The 18,680-nt window shown below is 32.6% G+C and overlaps 2 protein-coding genes across 3 annotated transcripts; one reads left to right on the forward strand and one right to left on the reverse strand.

Moving 5' to 3' along the window:
- Positions 1-4,430: 4,430 nt before the first annotated feature.
- On the forward strand, positions 4,431-10,087 carry LOC146933996 (ENTH/VHS/GAT family protein). Of its 2 annotated transcripts, XM_085705821.1 has the most exons (11): positions 4,431-4,661; positions 4,770-4,831; positions 5,556-5,664; positions 6,323-6,401; positions 6,868-6,966; positions 7,058-7,171; positions 7,632-7,792; positions 8,270-8,345; positions 8,795-8,880; positions 9,271-9,432; positions 9,534-10,087. In XM_085705821.1, the coding sequence occupies exons 3-11, from the start codon at positions 5,564-5,566 to the stop codon at positions 9,892-9,894; spliced, it is 1,239 nt and encodes a 412-aa protein (XP_085561947.1). In that variant the 5' UTR covers positions 4,431-4,661; positions 4,770-4,831; positions 5,556-5,563; the 3' UTR covers positions 9,895-10,087. The 2 variants fall into 2 exon arrangements, with proteins under 2 accessions (XP_085561947.1, XP_085561948.1); XM_085705822.1 differs by lacking the exon at positions 4,770-4,831.
- Positions 10,088-10,905: 818 nt separating this feature from the next.
- LOC146933997 (ferrochelatase-2, chloroplastic-like) lies at positions 10,906-16,119 on the reverse strand. The gene is made up of 11 exons (XM_085705820.1): positions 16,075-16,119; positions 15,835-15,977; positions 15,311-15,638; positions 15,066-15,209; positions 14,697-14,798; positions 14,052-14,155; positions 13,836-13,962; positions 12,772-12,924; positions 12,214-12,314; positions 11,912-12,113; positions 10,906-11,616 (listed from the first exon to the last, which is right to left on the reverse strand). The coding sequence occupies exons 2-11, from the start codon at positions 15,930-15,932 to the stop codon at positions 11,392-11,394; spliced, it is 1,584 nt and encodes a 527-aa protein (XP_085561946.1). The 5' UTR covers positions 15,933-15,977; positions 16,075-16,119; the 3' UTR covers positions 10,906-11,391.
- Positions 16,120-18,680: the final 2,561 nt, after the last annotated feature.

Genomic DNA, 18,680 nt, shown 5'->3' on the forward strand with positions numbered 1-18,680 from the left:
ATACAAATTCTCCTGCAGACTATCTATTTTAGTTGCCTCATTTATCCTGCATTAGCATACTAAAAGATTTTTTGAACCTTACGTCTAGGATCACCATTAAGGTGTTGTATGTAACACCCCGTTTTCCTAACGTAAAAATTTCATAATTAAAAATCAGAGTAATTCAACTTTAAACGGAATGCTACACTTCTTAAAAATTCATAAACTGAATAAATAACAATTTATTCTTCAAAATCATTTAACATAAGTAATTCAAAACTTCGCAGCGGAATTAGTTCATTCAACATAAAAAGTCTTTGGCACGCATGCCTCATCAGAAAATCTCATAAGTCTTAATTCAATATTTATTCATAAAAATTCATAAACAATACGTAAGGAATAGAAGTAAAGTCAAGTCCCATCCCGTTACGTATCAGAGCACCTAGACACACATGTGAGGAGTCCACTCACGACGCCTCTAATCTTGATTACCTGCAAGTTACCCATACGAAGAGCAACATTTCAAAGCAGAGGGGTGAGATTTCTCAAAACAAAAATATTAAACATATAAATCATATAAAGTACATTCAACAACTTAAACATCTTATAACTCATTAATCATATCTAACAACTTAAACTTCCTTAACTAGTGTCATTATCCTTCCTACATTAGTCATATACTTCATCAAGTAATCTTAATTATTATTCATAAAATATCTTATCTTAAATCATGATCATAAGCATCAATATCTAACACCAAATATAATCGTAAGCATCATCATATAATTCACATAAGTATCATTATCAAAACATAGCATTTATCGAAAGCAACTTCATAATCAAGTTCATAATCAACTTCATAAACAAACATCATCATTAAATCATAATCATCAAATCACAATCAAACTTCATAATCAAACCTCAATTAACTCGACAATGCGACTCAACTCGACTATGTAACTCTTAACATCTCAAATCATCTTAGCATCTTGACAACTTAACAACTTGACAACTCGACAACTTCACATCTTAAATCATCTTAAAACTTCTTGATATGCAAATGCATGTGGTACCATTCAACAACATAAATGAGCGTAATTAGGCTCTTCAACATGTGAGCATAAAGCTGCCGGACTTAAAGCCCCCAACGTAGTTTGAGCACAAAGGCTGCCGGGCCTAAAGCCCCCAACTTTAATGAGCACAAGGCTGCCGGGCCTAAAGCCCCCAACTTTAATGAGTATGCAATGGACTCAACTTCCTACAACTTAGACAACTTCATGAACATCTATGACATCCTAACATCTTGATATCTTGACAACATAACATCTTAATAACTTGATGACTTCATAACGACTTGAAGACTTAACGACTCTTATCATCTTAACGTCTTAACATCTTAACATCTTGACAACATATGGATCACATAAATAATTCATGTCATATCATAATATAACAATATCAAATGATAATAAACAACATCTTAAAACATCATATTCATCAATCATAAACAACTTCATATAACATCGTATTTAAACATCAACAATAATTCACTATGTATCTTTGTAAAAACATAATAAATTATCCACAACATATTTTCATGTCAAACCAAAACTATTATAAAGATATCACAAATATCAACAACTTTCATGTTTACAACAAAGATCAATTCAAAACAGAAACATATGAACAAAACGCAAAAACATGAAACAGACAATGCTGTCACCGTACAATTTTGCTAAGACCTCCCTGTAGTATTTTCATCATAACTCACAGACCAAACATCATTTTCACGTCAAACCAAAGCCACTAGAAAGCTAACAAAATTATCTAAAACTTTCATGTTTACTCCTAAGACCAATTCTATACCGATCAATACCAGTTTTTATTTTAAATTCGGAAAAGTTGTGCAGAAGTCCATAAAAATTCACTGTGACCTACGTTCAGTAATTTGACCATAACTCAAGTTCTATAAATCCTATTGACGTGAGACCAACGGCATTAGAAAGTTAACATCCATGCCTACAACTTTCGTGTTTACACCTAAACCCAGTTCGAAACTTAAACTTGTCAAACTGAGACAATAAAAACGCGTTTTGCACATTGATAGCAAAATCGCAGTTCAACTGCGATTTCGTTTTGGGGAAATCTTTTCCACTTCTTATTCGATCCAATACTCTCCAAACTTGACCCTAATCTTTACCCTATGATTGCCCTATCATTAGAACACTAATTATTCATCAACCTACTGTATGCAAATTCAAAGAGTTCTCAAATCTATTAACAACCTATTACAATTCTTAAACCCTAATTCTTAAACTCACTGACATCTCATCCAATTCCATGGTTCTAACCTCAAAACTACATCCAATAATCATCATATGGATTATCTAAGGTCTGTACACAATTTCTACATCAATTCAACAAGTTTTCATCATCTAATCATCAAATCTCTCTCAAAACCCTAATTCTCAAATTCTCACAAACTCTCCCCAACTTGTTAGATGTAATCTAATGATTTAACAACTTAATATTAATGCAAGATAGTCTCACCCTCACCTTAGATTAATTCCTGAATCAGCGGCAACGTTCTTCTTTCCTAAGGTCTTCTCCTCTTCTCTTGACTTTTCTCTCCTCTTCTCTTCTTTCTTGTTCTCCTCTTTTCCAAAAAGCGGTTTCCGTTAAACTCTTTCTAACCTAAGCTTCTCTATTTATAATACTAAAATATTCTTCCCAAATCTATTTAGGCCCAACAACTTATTCTTTTTTCTATTCTAACCCCCAATTCCACTCACACTAATAATCCTCATAATCTTATTTATTTCTAAATTAAATATATCTCTCACAAATAACAAATATATTTCTACACCAAATAACAAATATATCTCTAACAAATAACAAATATATTTCTACACCAAATAACAAATATATCTCTAACAAATAACAAATATATATTATTCTAGTAAATACCAACTCATCAAAATAAATCGACTAAATCATAAAAAGACATCTAATCTCAAAATTACCTCCAAATCTACTTACTCTAATAATTCTCATATTCTAATAAATAATAGAATAATGCCACATAATAAAATACTAACACATCATATAAATAAATAAATAAATCACATAAATAGACTCTAACTTAATAAAAATAATTAAATAAAAAGGAGGGCGTTACATTGTAGAACTGACATGTTTTGATTAGGAACATAGATCTAATTGAGAGGGTTGACACATATCTCCTTCCTCTTTCTTCCGCATGTTTGGTGGGGGTTTTAGTTTGTGGATTTTGTGGGTTTTTTTATTCTCATGAAACAAGTTTCAATAAACGGTACTTTTCAGAAATTTATATATTTTTTTTAGGAAATCAAGAAAACTAATTGCATATAAGTTTATTCCGCACCAACGAGGTCCTTTAAGTTATTTTACCGTAACAATTTGGGGGATTTTAGATTTTAAAAATGCAAGTTATTCGGGACCTAAAAGTTACAATTAAATAACTTAAAGTACATAAGTGTTACAAGCAATACTTAAAGAATAATGTGTTACGATTAAATAACTTAAAGGACGTAAGTAAGATATACGAACAAAACTTAAAAGACTAATTTGTTACAATTAAATAACTTAAATGACCTCCGGTGTAATTTAGTTTTTTTTTATTGCAATCGGAAAGAGTATTGTGATTAAGTAAAAAACAATTATAATTTGATTAAGAGTGATATTCTAAAACAAAGATAATCATATCTGTTTTAAGCACAATTGTACTTTTATACACTATTTAATTTTAATCATTCTCAAAAAATAGTTATATCATTATAAAATTTAACGTTTTTGATCCCAATAAATGATGATTTATCGTTTAAATTTTAAATATAAGGATAAAATACGACATAATGTCAAAATTCTGGAATGAAATCAAACTAAAAAAATTAAATAATATTTGAAAAACCTATTTATATATAAACCCATTAAATTTTTTTAAATAGAATATTATGCTTGGCACGGGACGTTATACTAATATAATTACAAAGGCGAGTTTAGTTTTTTTTAACATGGATTAAATGTGTTTCTGAGCTTAAAAGTTAATTTTTTTTTTTTTAATAAACTTTTTTTTTTTTTTTTTTGAAGAAAACTTTTTTTTTTTTTTTTTTTTTTTTTTTTAATAAACTTAAAACAACAATTTTGCATGGTTTAATTTTTGATGGTACGTCCTCAATTGATGATAACGTGGCAAGAGTCAAAAGAGTAAAATAAATGAGTGGAAGGTTAAGTTAACAAATTGCAACTTCTCATTGGAAATGAAGATTTGAGTGGGGTCAGTGACAGCGACATCCCTGGTGGCGGTGCTGATACGATACAAACCAAATCCAATACATATCAACAATCTTAGATTAGATTCATTTTCTAGTACTTAGTATAAAACAATATCCAAATCAAACATTAATACTTTTATGTGCGAGCGAGGAACCGTTGAAGCTGTCAATTTGTCACCACCGTATGCTAAAAGAAGCTATAAACTAATTAATTAATTAAAAAGAAAAAGGAATTCTTCTGAGAAAGGAAAAATACAGCAAGATAATTGCTTTTTGGGGTGGCACTTGAAATGTTAAATCTTTTTAGGGTTTATCAGTGCATCCTTGGTTTCATTCTTGTCATCTCCATCTTCATATCAGTTTTTCAAGGTATGTACAATCTTTAATCTATTCTATTCACTGCTTCATAAACACTACAACTTTCGATTTTAATGTTTCTCATCATTAAGTTTTTGCTTTGGATTTTGTTTTTTGCAGGTCGTTCATGACATACTTGCTGTTCATACTTAGGTTGCTGCTGTAGACTGTAGTAATAAGAGGTAATACATGATTATATTGTCAATTTTTATAATTATATTTATATGGTGGAAGATGATTATAATAATAGGACAAATTATCACCTTCTTTTTTGCATGCTGTGGATCAATTACCTTTCACTTTCCCTATTTATAATAATTTGCAGCACAGTTTAGAGTTCCACATTGGATGAGATTTGTTCTATGAAAAAGTGTTTATAAGACATTAGTCACCTCACAAGCTGGTTTTGTAGACTTGAGTGAGGTTTAGCTCAAATTTTAAGGTGGTATCAGAGTCCATCCAAGATTTTTTGGGTCATCTGCTATCAGTTCACGATCTGAATGTGCAGTCCTGAGCGTGAGAGTTGAGTTAGATCAAACCAAAATTCTAAACAAGTGAGAGTATATTAGCAGTCTTCGGCAGACATTTTTGATACATGTAGGAGGTAGCCGACTTCACCTAGTGGGAAAAAGCTTCGGTTGTTGTAGACTTAGTAGTAGTATGTTAGCTAGTTGTAACTTAGAGAGTATATTAACAAATGAAACGTTGTTGCATGCTAATATACTGCTTCTACATCCAAACCTTTATTTTCACATAGCTGCTTCTATTCTGTTTCTAGTTAGCAAAAGTTGATTGGCCGCCTAATTAAATTTGTGTGAACACTTAACTCTTTGTTCAACATTTGCTTTCTTGTCTGAAATATATTTCAACTTTTATATTCTATTTGACTCTTAAATGTTTATGTAGAAAGTAAGATGGCAGCCGAGCTAGTCAATGCTGCAACAAGTGAGAAACTGTCCGAAATTGATTGGATGAAAAATATTGAAATCGCTGAATTAGTTGCTCGTGATCGAAGGTTACCCCCTACCCCCCGCAAAGTTTTTTTTTTTTCCTTCTCATATATATATGGTGTTGTTTCTTTGTAATTGATCATGAATGCCCCAAAAGTAAAACACGATGAAATTAAACTCAATCTTTTCATTTTTAATTCCTGCCTTTTATATTTTTCTCATGCACTTTATGCTATATTGTCTTATTTTTTGGATTTGAATCATATCTATGTTCTTCACCTAACCCTACGACTACTACCCTTACCACTTGAACTATGCCTAACTGGCTAAGTGGGTATTTCTATAATATTGGAAGATAATCCTCATGAATGATAATGTTGTTTTCTTACTCCAATTAATTGCATTTTCCATATTTGTCATGCCAAATTGTGTATTTCTTTTTCATTTAAACTGCATTATTTTTGTTTGTCACTGGTTTATTTTTCATAAGGCAAAATTAAATAGAAAACATTTGGTTAGTTAGCAAACAACTGCTATTTGGTGCTAACTTAATTTGCGAGTTAAAATCTGTTATTTGTGGTACTTGTTCAACACTGCGCCTAGGTTGATGCCTAAGCCTGGCAGACCATTCACTTGATTACAAACTCAATAGTATAATAGAATATTCCAAGGCTTTGAGTGATGTTGCTGCTAATATTGTCATTTTGTTTTATTGATGTTCAGGAAAGCCAAAGATGTTGTCAAAGCTATAAAAAAGAGACTTGGTAACAAGAACCCCAATACTCAACTTTATGCTGTCATGGTGAGTACAATGACCTTATTATGCAGTCTACTGGAATATCCACTTGTGAGACAGTTCGGAGGAATTTATTGGAAACAACTTTTGGCATGTGCATGAGCTGTTTTCAGTTAATTTTCATAAGCTCTTCAAGATAGCTTATATGAAAACAATTTATAGTTTTTATGAAAACAGTTTTGACTTTATTTTATCTTTTGTTGTAGAGATAGTAGCTTACACATAAGCATTTATATAACGGTGCTTATGCTATAGGTGCTTATTAAGTTGTTTATCCAATTCCAAACAAAGCCGAAATCATTTTACTTGTACCAACAACAACTTATGTGAATACAGTTTCCTCCGCATATTTTTCATTGCACTTGAAACTGAGAAAATTGACTACGAGACTTTCTTTTCTTGAATTTTTTATCTTGCTTGCGTTCCTGCATTGGTGTTCTACTAACTAATATTTCATCTGTTGATTGTGTAGTTGCTGGAAATGTTGATGAACAACATAGGAGATCATATTCATGAGCAGGTGGTTCATGCAGAAGTTATTCCTATTCTTGTGAAAATTGTAAAGAAAAAGGTGATTTTTTCTCCAGAGACGACAGTGCTGTTGTCTGTTGCCAATGTTGATTTTTCCTTACTCTCTCCTTGGTCATTTTCTTTGCTTGCAGTCAGATTTGCCTGTCAGGGAGCGAATATTTCTCCTACTAGATGCAACACAAACATCTCTTGGTGGTGCTTCGGGCAAGTTTCCGCAGTATTATAAAGCATATTATGACTTAGTGGTAGGTGAAGTACAACCTTGAGATTTGCTCTATGTTCCAATCTAGGCTGTTTGATACACACGGTTGTTTTTTTCTACATGGCTCATAAATAGAAGAAGCTGATACAACATGCGTTTTTTACTGCATATTATGTGGGAAGATTGTGCGAGTGCTATAAATGATGCCTGGGTAGTTCTGTAAAAAATGGTTGTATTTTTGCTTAAAGCCTTTAGACGTTCTGCAAATATTCTGGGAATCAGACATTGAGAGTCTCTCAATTTGCTAATAAAATATTTTTCAAACATGTTTTATACCATAATTATAGATGGCTATGATGTTTCTACTTCCGTTTGGTATATGATATAAGTATGGAATTTTTTCTTTCTTACACAATCCTTTTTTTTAATGGCTTTTTTAGCCAATACTAATTTGTTATTTATTTGTCCAATGCCAATAGTAAATTGTGTTTTACTTTTTACAGAGTGCCGGGGTACAATTTCCTCAAAGAGCTCAAGTTGTCCAATCAAATCGTCCTAGTTCACAACCACATAAGACCAATAATGTACCAAAAAGGGAGCCCTCCCTACTTAGACGTGGAGAGGTTGTTCAGAAAGCAGAATCCAACACTATTCCTGAATCTAGGTGATTATTGCTTTTCAACTTTAGTAAAACTTACTGGGTCTTTCAAAAACCTTCGACTGGAAATAACATTTTCCTTCACTTAGTAACCACATTGTTACATTTTTTTTTTTTTTTTTATTAAAATGATCTTTAGAGTCCATTCTTTAACTGGATGCATTGAAAAGGATATATTATGATAAGAATAATTATTTAGTCTGGGGATGGAAACCAGATACTGAGATTTATCCAAATACAATAGCTTTTAACTAATGAAATAAATGAAGATTAGTTTGAAAATCTATCTTCAGTTTGATTCTTTTTCTCTGTTCATGTTTGTGTGTGCACGCGTGTGTTTATTTTAAATACAAAATCATGCATGATTCTTGATCTGTGGACCTCTTAACTGATCTAGTGGAAAGTATCATTCTATAGATATTTGTTTTGTTGCCATTTTTTGTCATCTACGAACCTTTCTTATGCTGCAACTGTGTTTTACAGCATTATCCAAAAGGCTAGTAATGTATTGGAAGTTCTAAAAGAAGTCCTTGATGCTGTTGATGCCAAACATCCTCAGGTGAGCCAAGAATCTGTCATAATGTAACTAAAAATTCACACTTCAAGAATATGATTTGCATTTTATATTGTTTCATACTGAATACATTGATATGTCTCCTGATGCTTCTCCATTCAAATAAAGTATTAGGTCTCAAATTTGTTTTGCTTCTGGGTTTGAATTGACAACAAGAAATGAGGTTGAGAGGCTTAAGATAGTGATAAAAACCGTGTTTTAACTTTTTTTAGTAAAAAGAATTAGCATTGAAATATCGCAAACTTCTTCAAGATTGTACAGCTAGATAAAAATAACGAGGCATATGCTGTCAACTGGAAGGACTTTGACAAATGACTATGTTGCTCTTTAATACTTTTTGTCTTGTCTTGTCAAACAAAATCCATGTGATGTACTTATGAGACATGTAAATAATCCCATGCCACTTTTTGCTAAAACTGTGAATTATTTTCTAGGGAGCAAGAGATGAATTCACCCTCGACCTTGTTGAGCAATGTTCATTTCAAAAGCAGAGGGTAATGCATCTTGTGATGGCTTCTAGGTAAGGCTGCTTTAAATTTCTCTTTATCACTGACAAAGGCAAATACAGTTTCGTTCATTTCCAGCTTTGAAATGTTTCAGTGGATGGATTTTATTGTCTCTGCTTCTGGTCGTTTGCCATAAGATTTTGTGGTCTTTCCCGTGTTCATTAATAACTCGTGCATTAGAGTTTTGCTATTGTACCGAGAAAACATTTATTTTTTTCCGTGTCACTTGCTATTTCCTAAGATATAAGAAATATAAGCTGAATCTTGGATGAAATTGTTATCTCCTTTTTACATTAATAATATAAAAAATTGATACACTTTTGTCTGTGCGTTTGTGTGTGCATGCATGCATTTATTATATGGTCAGTTTGTGCTTCAAATGCTTTTTCTTGGATTGTTTGTAGAGACGAGAGGATAGTTTCCCGAGCAATTGAAGTGAATGAGCAACTTCAGAAAGTTCTAGAGAGACATGATGACCTTCTTTCTAGCAAAGTTACAACAACTGTGAATCAATTTGGCCATGAAGAAGCAGAGGAGCAAGAAGAACCTGAACAGTTATTCAGAAGGTGACTTGCTAGTTATTGAACACACTAAATTTATTCCCTTTAAACTTGGTATTTGAGTATTCATTCATCTCTAAATGATAAACAATACCTGATACTGGCAGATTACGCAAAGGAAAAGCTTGTGTAAGGCCTGAAGATGAAGAAACTAAACCTCAGTTCCCTCAGTTGAGTTTGCTTGAAGAGAGACTCAACCGTCCACTAATAAGACCACTCTCCTTGGAACCATTTCATGAAGCTAATAATTGTCCTGTACCTGTTGTAGTTCCTCCTCCAAGTGCAAAACACAATGGGGAGCTTCCTCCTGTTGCAATTCCGCCGCCACCTTCGAAGCACGTCGAGAGAGAAAAGTATTTTCAGCATAACAAGGACAGTGGCACTTTGGCTAGCCACATCAGAGGCCTCTCTTTACATAGTCGCAATGGCAGTAGTTCACAGAGTGGAAGCTTTGATTTTAGTGATTGATTTCTTAACAGAAGAATCTCCTTTTTAACTTGCTTTTTTATTCTAGGTTTTGCCTTTAAAACTTGGTGTTGGGAATTTAAGTTTTTAGGGGTTGGTTGGGGGTGTGAATTATACATATGCTTCAGTTGGTAAATGCATGTAATAAGGAGCTTTCTGAGATAATTGACCATGACTTGAGGTTTAGTTTGTTCCAGATGCTATTGTGATAAGGCTTTTTCTTTTCTTTTACAAGGAAGAGGGAACTATATTTTATTATCTCCACTAAATTTTCCATAAACCACAAGTCACAACTAACCACAATTGCTAACATGAAATTTTTCATTTTTTTTTTATCTCAATCTAAATCTTCACCTTTCTCTCACAAATATATCCATAGTTTGACAAAATATTTAAGATTTGATCACATATTTTTCTATCGATAGTCTTGTATATTTAAGTTATTTTTTGCATTTTCAATTTTTTTTTGTGCGTAGTGTATGTGAACTCAATTCAGGTATATCATAACTCAATTCACATACACTTGCATGAGAGTTCACGTAGCTAAATTATATGTTTATTTCTCATTATTTTTTAAAAATATATATTTTAGAATTTGTCTTTCCTAATCATTTTAGACTCTATCTCATCAAATATGAGACCAACGTATGTATACCGGAACTAATAAAATCAGTAGTCACATAACATGAACAAACGAAATTCTGTGACCGGAAGACAAATAAAACCAGTCATATAATATTTAAGTATATTTAAGTTATTTTTTGCATTTTCAATTTTTTTTTGTGCGTAGTGTATGTGAACTCAATTCAGGTATATCATAACTCAATTCACATACACTTGCATGAGAGTTCACGTAGCTAAATTATATGTTTATTTCTCATTATTTTTTTAAAAATATATATTTTAGAATTTGTCTTTCCTAATCATTTTAGACTCTATCTCATCAAATATGAGACCAACATATGTATACCGGAACTAATAAAATCAGTAGTCACATAACATGAACAAACGAAATTCTGTGACCGGAAGACAAATAAAACCAGTCATATAATATAATATAATACAAGTCTGAATTATTAACCAAAAACAAAACCAAGTCTGAACCAGTACTCTTGCGTTGTTGACAAGCCGGGAAGCAAACAAAATGAGCAAGGATTTCTGCACCCTTTTTAAACTCTATCTCTTTTGTCAACAACATAGTACAATTGACAAAGTCTCTCATAAGTTCACAAGGAACTTGTTATGTCAATGACTGCTTTTTAAGCTACAACAGCTCATGAAGCCCAAATAAAAATGCTTTAGATGCATACAAGAGGAAATCACTATACATTACTTTTCTCTTTCCATCCACAAATGCTGTGTCTAAACTAGATTTTAGAATTCCTTCTTGGTGCATGACTTCGATTATAAGCAGCATATGTGATGCTAATGGTATACATATACAGGCAAAGCTAAATTCCATTGCCATTGTGTGGAGGGTACCGTAGGACTTATTCAAGTTCACCTAAATAAGGGCAATATTCCCCACTGGTGCAAAAATCCCTCTCCAGTGGTGACTTCTAAAAACAACAGAAGCAACACAGCAATCATAGCTGCTCTTCCATTCCAAGTTTCAGCACTCTTTGTCCATCCCCATTCCCACACCAATATTGGTGGTGGCAACTCCCTACGTTGTGAGTCATATGCTGCCAATAACTCTTCTACACTGCCCAGGGGAACCAAAGACTGCCAACAAACCAAAACTTTTTGTTAGATCACACAATGAAAGCATGCAATTACAAAATACACTATGTGAATCTATATGACTTGATTTATCTAAAAAAATATGCTGATATGGAAGATGTCTACATGTGTGTATCCTTTTTCCGGTGAGCTCAGGGTTATCCTTATCCCCGGCCAAGAGTCGGAGACTAATCTCTCGAGGTATTGACATTGACATTTGACACCGTGGCAGATAATGTTTGAATAAAATATTTTCCTTCCACAATACAAAAATATAAATGAGAGTTGATTAGCGTACCTGTCGAGCTTCAAGGTTTGAAACGGCCATCGCACCAACATATGGGAGACTCTCAATTACAGCATCTGCCAAGTCTGAAATGAAAGTGGGTTCACATCCAAGAGCAGGAACACGGCCCCAATTTTCTATTCCAGATTCTAAAGCCAATTCTTTGTACTCAACATCAATTTCTTCTAGTGTTTCAATATGTTCACTGACAAAGCTGTGAGTGCATAAAGAGGTTAAACCAAATATTAGTATCACTCAACCTAGTGCAGGTCAGAGAGGAATAAATAATAAATAAAAAACAAGGCTGATGTTACCTAATTGGTACGGCCAGCAAACTTTTTACTCCCTTTTTCCCAAGTTCAATTATTGTCTCATCTGTATAGGGTTTTAACCATTCCACAGGTCCAACTCTACTCTGTATAAGAATTATAATGAATTGTTAGAAATTTGGAAAAAGGCTGTATCTAAAAGCAGTTGCCACATTTTGGCCATATAGGGAGATTGGTGGTACAATTTTTTTTGTACTGTAGAGACAACTCATCTTCACCACCTATTGACTTGATGACTAAACGTAGTCCTCGGCGAGAACGCTGTTGAGTAGTCTTTGCATGGTTCTTCGGGATCTATATCAGAGAGTATTATTTTTTGCAAAGAGCTTTCTTTATGCAATAAGTAATAAGCTGAATCACACAAACTGTTCAGAATATTATGGCCTTGTTGATAAGGAAATACCAATTGCTACTTTGGTGAATACCATACTGGCAGAACTAAGGTAAACATTATACCATAAGCTTGGATTTGCGCACTTTATGAATCAACATGCATTAATACTTCTAGAAACCGAGGGTCCCAAATTTCTAACAAAAAAGTACCTGATAAGCAAGTGTGTATGCATTGGTTATCTTTCTTTTCTCAAGCTCTTCCATGATTAAATCCACACACTCCTCCATCTCTGCTTTGTATGGATCACCAGCCTCTTCGACATACGCAACTGGAACCCCATGTGCGCTGAAGAATATCATGACCTGCAACAAAAATTAGTCACTAGGACTAACAACAAATATTTACAACGAAGTGGCACCCAACCACCAACCTTAAGCTTATAAGGAGCTCGAGTTTCGGAAAAACTTTATGGATTCACATTGCCTTGGATTCACATTGCCTTCTCAAATATTATTGATGTTATACTTAGCTTTATGAACGTGATACTTAACACTTGATACACAATATTAATCTATGCCTAATGTGACAGTGTTATTTATTGTCAAACGTTGTTTCTGCTAAATAATTGAACACAAAATTGTAAATCGCACCAAACATAGATTCTTTTCAAAAATATCTCCCCGAGCATTGCACAAATTCTCAATACTAATTTAGCGACACTTGAAGGCTTGTGAGGTTAAATTTTCAAAGAGGAAACCTTTTCAAGATTCCCCACAATTTTGGGTGAAAGTTGGCGTTTTAAATGCCGAGTGGAACAGGGTTAAAAAGGTACATTTGGTTTAATTTGCGAATATTAGGAGTAGAAAATGGTGGATTTGAATATTTCAGATGGAAAAAAGCTAATGAAAGGAGTTGGTTGTAGCAATTGAAAAAATCAAGGGATTAAATTTCAGCAAAAAATTATTGGCGGGCTCAATCAGATATGACCATAATAGTAGGACCAAAAATACAACGAAACCTATAAAAGATAAACGAAGTTGTTGATTGTTTTAATTTTTATAAAAAAAGTCATTTCACAATCTCCCAATTGCCTAAGTTAATCAAACAGAGTAAGTTACTCATACAATCATCATTTTATTAACCTAACCAGAAATATCTGATACTGACTATATACATTAAGCTATCAATATTTAAAGTAGAAGAATAACATTGATAATATACAAATGTTTAGGAACAACACTTTTGTCGTTTAAATATAAAAATGAAGTAGTACCTTCTCTGGTAAGTCAAAACCTTTTAGCTCATTTTCAATTAAATTTGCCATTGCCTTTATGTATCCTTCACGTTGGTACCACGAAGGTATTACCGTGTGCTGCATGTTGACTAGATACTCATCTTCTCTAAGGAACCAATAAATAATTCACAACCGAAAGTTAGATAATAAATTGGAGTATGATGATGTGATAACAGAATATTTTATAGTAATCACCGGAATATGCTCTCCAAGAGACGCAAACTTGAACCACTGGTCGAAATTGAAAATTGTGGATAAAGTGGAAGCACAACAAGCTTTGTAATTCCATCCCTTTTAATCTACATGATTTCAAAGGAAAAATTAGCCATGATTGGCTTGAGTAAATCACAAATGTGACAGATAAATTCATGTAAAAATACTTTGACAAAAATTAGTTAACCCATGAGTCCGTTCCAAGGTTAAAGTTTATTCAAGAAGATAATTGGTTAAATCACGTATTTGCTAAATAACAGAGAACTTAACTGTCCCAAGAAATACAAAATTTACACATTCAAAATGGCAATAATTTCGACCAATCTAATACTATTATCACGATTGCAAACCATTTTTTTTTTTTTTAAAGTTCTTACTCCTTTAATGTTGTTTGCATAAATATGCTGAAAACTATACTATAAAATAAATTGACATATTTGGCCAATTACTTTTTCTAATTTTTAAAACAATGAAAAATGCATATTTTCTTATATTTATAAACAACTTAACAGAGAACATCAGATGTCATCCTCCTAAAACTTGTAAAAATACATCACTAAAAGTGGCACAATCTTATTTATTACTATCCAATTTGACATTGTAATCTAACATAAAGATGATCAATACCAGCTCAATAGCCTCTTCGGTGAATGGATGCCAGTAACGCATGCCAACATACACTTTTGCTGGGACATTCTTTTCAAATAGAGATTTTCTTAACTCTTCAGCCTGTATAGAGAATCATTATCAGCACTAGAGCAATACAAGGGGGGAGAGAGAGAGAGTTAACAAAAGAAAGAACTTAATGTAGTGTACGTCACCGCATCATAGTATTAGAAAAAGTTTCAAACACAATAGAAAAATTATAATGCAAGTCAATTGTAAAATCTCAATGGACTAGTGAGAACTTAAAAAAGTTTCCAAATGCCCTATCTAACAATTCGAAAGTCAAATGTGTGGTAGTGTACAGAAAAAAGTTATCAGGAAGTGTCATGCCTGTGCATCAGTCATGCGTCTAAGAGGGGATCCACCACCAATGGAAGCATAGCCTTCTTTGCTCTTTGGTGCTCTTAAAACAGATACAAATTGAGCCAGTGGCTTTTGAAGAAAACTAAATAACCTTGGCAATCGTATGATATCCTGCATAATTATACAGAAAATGTAACTAACGGTGATAATAAAAAACAAAAAACAATTTGATCATATCATATGAATATTGTGTGCTCAAGCGAGAGTGTTACTGGATCGGCAAAAAGGTTAAACAAAAAAGGCTGCACATCATCTAGAGTCTCTGGACCTCCAAGGTTCAACAATAACACTCCGATCTTATCATCACCAATAAGAGGCGTATCAGATACATCTTGAGTTGTTGAAGTTACTAAAGCTCCCACAGGTAAAAGGTGCCTGTTGAGTGATTGCTTGGAAACCAAGGGTTGTGCTTCAGACCATCCTGGAGTAAATTTGCCAACTATGCAAGTTTTCAATGGATTAGCGTTACTAGAAGCCTCCGTGTGGCCTCCAGAGCATCGATACACCTTTTGAGTGGTACAGATTGCCTGTGGCAATAGCCTATAAAAAAATAAAGAATATTAGGATTATGATGATACAAAGCAATCAAAATACAAGAAAAACACAATTTCATACGAGGAATATGATGATTCTACAGATCCTATCAACTAAACTACAAACAAGAAATAACCTTAGTAAAATATTTGGTTACTAAAAATGTTAAAAACACAATAAGAATTGAAAAAGGAACACTGACATAGGAAGCTTGAAATTACGAGAAGCACAAGTGCGGCAAGAATGAGGACGAATATATGAGCAAGAAGAAGTTGAAGGGGCACGAATTGGAGAATTCATAGCTTGAAAAAACAGCACTTTAACCACTAACTTGTCCTTCAACTACTGCACAAATACACATGTTTGAGCTATTAGCAACAAAATTGAAGCTAAAAAAAAACGAAACCCAGAAATTGATTCATGAAAAAGGAAGAAACTTTACCTGATTCCCACAAATTGGACTAAAAATGAAGAATTTTTTTCTTTTAGGGTATTATTTTTAGGGTTAAATATGTTTTTGGTCCCTATAAATATGTCAACTTTTCATTTTAGTCCCTCTAAAATTTTCCTTCAACTTTTAGTCCCTATAAAATTTTCAATCTTCACTTTTGGTCCCTATTTTAAAGTAAACTCATATGTAGAATTCATATTTTTTAATAAAATTTTCCAGAAAAATTCTAAATATTATAAGAATCACTCCAAAAAAAATTTAGAATTTTTTAACAAAACATGAATTTAATATGAATTTTTATATTTTTTACGGTTAAAAATTCATATTTAATTTGCGTTTTGTTAAAAAATTCTAATTTTTTTCAGGAAATTGTTTTAGAATATTTTACACATTTCTGCACAATTTCATTAAAAAATACATAAATTAAGTTGAAAATAGGGACCAAAAATAGTGATTGAAAATTTTATAGGGACCAAAAGTTGAAGGAAAATTTTAGAGGGACTAAAACGAAAAGTTAACATATTTATGGGGACCAAAAACATATTTAACCCTTATTTTTATGCAGTGTTTAGTATGAAGTAATGGTAGAAATTACTATAAATAAATATCTTTAAAATAAATCTGAATATGAGTAGAGCAGAGAGAGGGACCCTTGAGGTTGAGAGTGACTGGTGAGACTGAAAAAAACACAGACCTCTTCTTCTATTTCTGTTTATCCATCTCATCTTCTCAACTAATTTTACTGCCCACTATTTTCCACTATTATCTTTCTTTCATTGTCATTTTTTGGACAAATATGTCACAATATTAAATGTTCCCTTTGACCCTTCCCCTTGATGGCTACAAATTTTCTGGGCCTTATTTGTTTTTCATTTGGTATCAAATTTGTTTTTGTATTTTTGAAAATAGAAATGTAAAATAAATTCATGAATGAAATTTTATTTCTGAATTATCCACTTTTTTTGTTGACAAATTCTGAATTATCCACTTAGAGGTACCACAATGTAATTTTTTTAATTTATTTTAAAATTGGTAATGTGTGATTCATGAAATTGGATTATTTTTTTTTTACACTAAGTTCTTGTTAAAATTGATTTATTTTGAATTCCAAAGGTTTTTATTTTCCAAAGCTCCAATGATTTGCATGTAATTTATTTTGAGTCATTAATTTTAGTCAATATGCACTGGGATGAATTTTTTACTCCAATTCTTTGTATAAAAGAACTTACAAGTAAAATGTATAAAATAAATTTGTGACTAAGTTTTGTAAATGTAAACTAGCAAAACACTCGTACGCACACACTCGGCGCACGACATTGATTAAGGTAGAAAATATAAAATCCATTGCTAAACAATTGTTGTATAATTCATATTTGGCATAATATGTGAGTAGAAAGGAGATTCAAAACTTGTGATTAGATGCATATATCCCTTCTCTTGATTATTTTCCAAAACGGTTTTGCTTAGAAGCATGAGATTAGGTGTTTTTTTGAGTGTCTTAACATATGAATCTTTTCCTATGAACTGACACAGAAAAAATATGCTTACTAGTTACTACCATAATCATATTAATTTGCTCTTCATAGGTTCATCCATCATAAGGAAATTATTATTACTTACTCTGATAAAGACCAAGTGTTTGGCTAGTTGGTTTGTAAAATATGGATAAACTGAATGGACCCGTACTATTTTCGTTATCTATGAACCTCGCTTATTCTGCTGTCTTGTTTTGCAGCATTAACCTGATAAAGACCAAGTGTTTGGCTCGTTGGTTTTGCAGCAATGCATTGGAAGTTCTAAAAGAAATCCTTGATGCTGTTGATGCCACACATCCTTAGGTGAGCCAAGAATCTGTCATGATGAAACTAAAATTTCACACTCCAAGAATATGATTTGCATTTGATCTTTATTCGTAGTGGATACATCAATGTGTCTCGTGATGCATCGCCATTCAAACAAAGTTTTAGGTCTCAAAATTGTTTTGCTTTTGGGTTTGAATTGCAACAGGAAATGAGGTTGAGACTTAAGAGGCTAAAAAGATAGTGCATGAGACAGTGATAAAAATGAACAACCTTTTTTAGTAAAAGAGTTAACATGTGAATTTCTTCATGGTTGCCAATTTCTTCATGATTGTACAGCAAAATAAAAATAATGAGGCATCTGCTGTCAACTGGAAGAAATTTGACAAATATGCACCAGAACTGGACAGCCGCGCTCCACACAACCACTTTTTACTGTAATGTACTTATGAAACATGTAGATAATCCTGTTCCACTCTTTTACTGAAACTGTGATTTATTTTCTAAGGAGCAAGAGATAAATTCACCTTGACTTTATTGAGCCATGTTCATTTCAAATGCATCTTGTGATGAACTTAAAAAGGACAAAATTGATTGATGTATTACAAATTCAGTGCAGCAAAAGGACTTAAGAATGAGGAAATTTTCTTCCACTTAATGTGTCAGCTCATGCAGAGTAACCAATTAACATAAGAAGGATTAAACTGATTGACGTATTACAAAATTAGAGATGTTTTTGCCAATTCGAAAATTTCAGAAACTGAAATGATATGTTCTTAATTTCAGAGCCAAATCTGG

This window comes from Medicago sativa, chromosome 4 (genome assembly GCF_051527215.1).
Source record: "Medicago sativa cultivar Bolivia chromosome 4, Bolivia_mono, whole genome shotgun sequence".
NCBI lineage: Eukaryota > Viridiplantae > Streptophyta > Magnoliopsida > Fabales > Fabaceae > Medicago > Medicago sativa.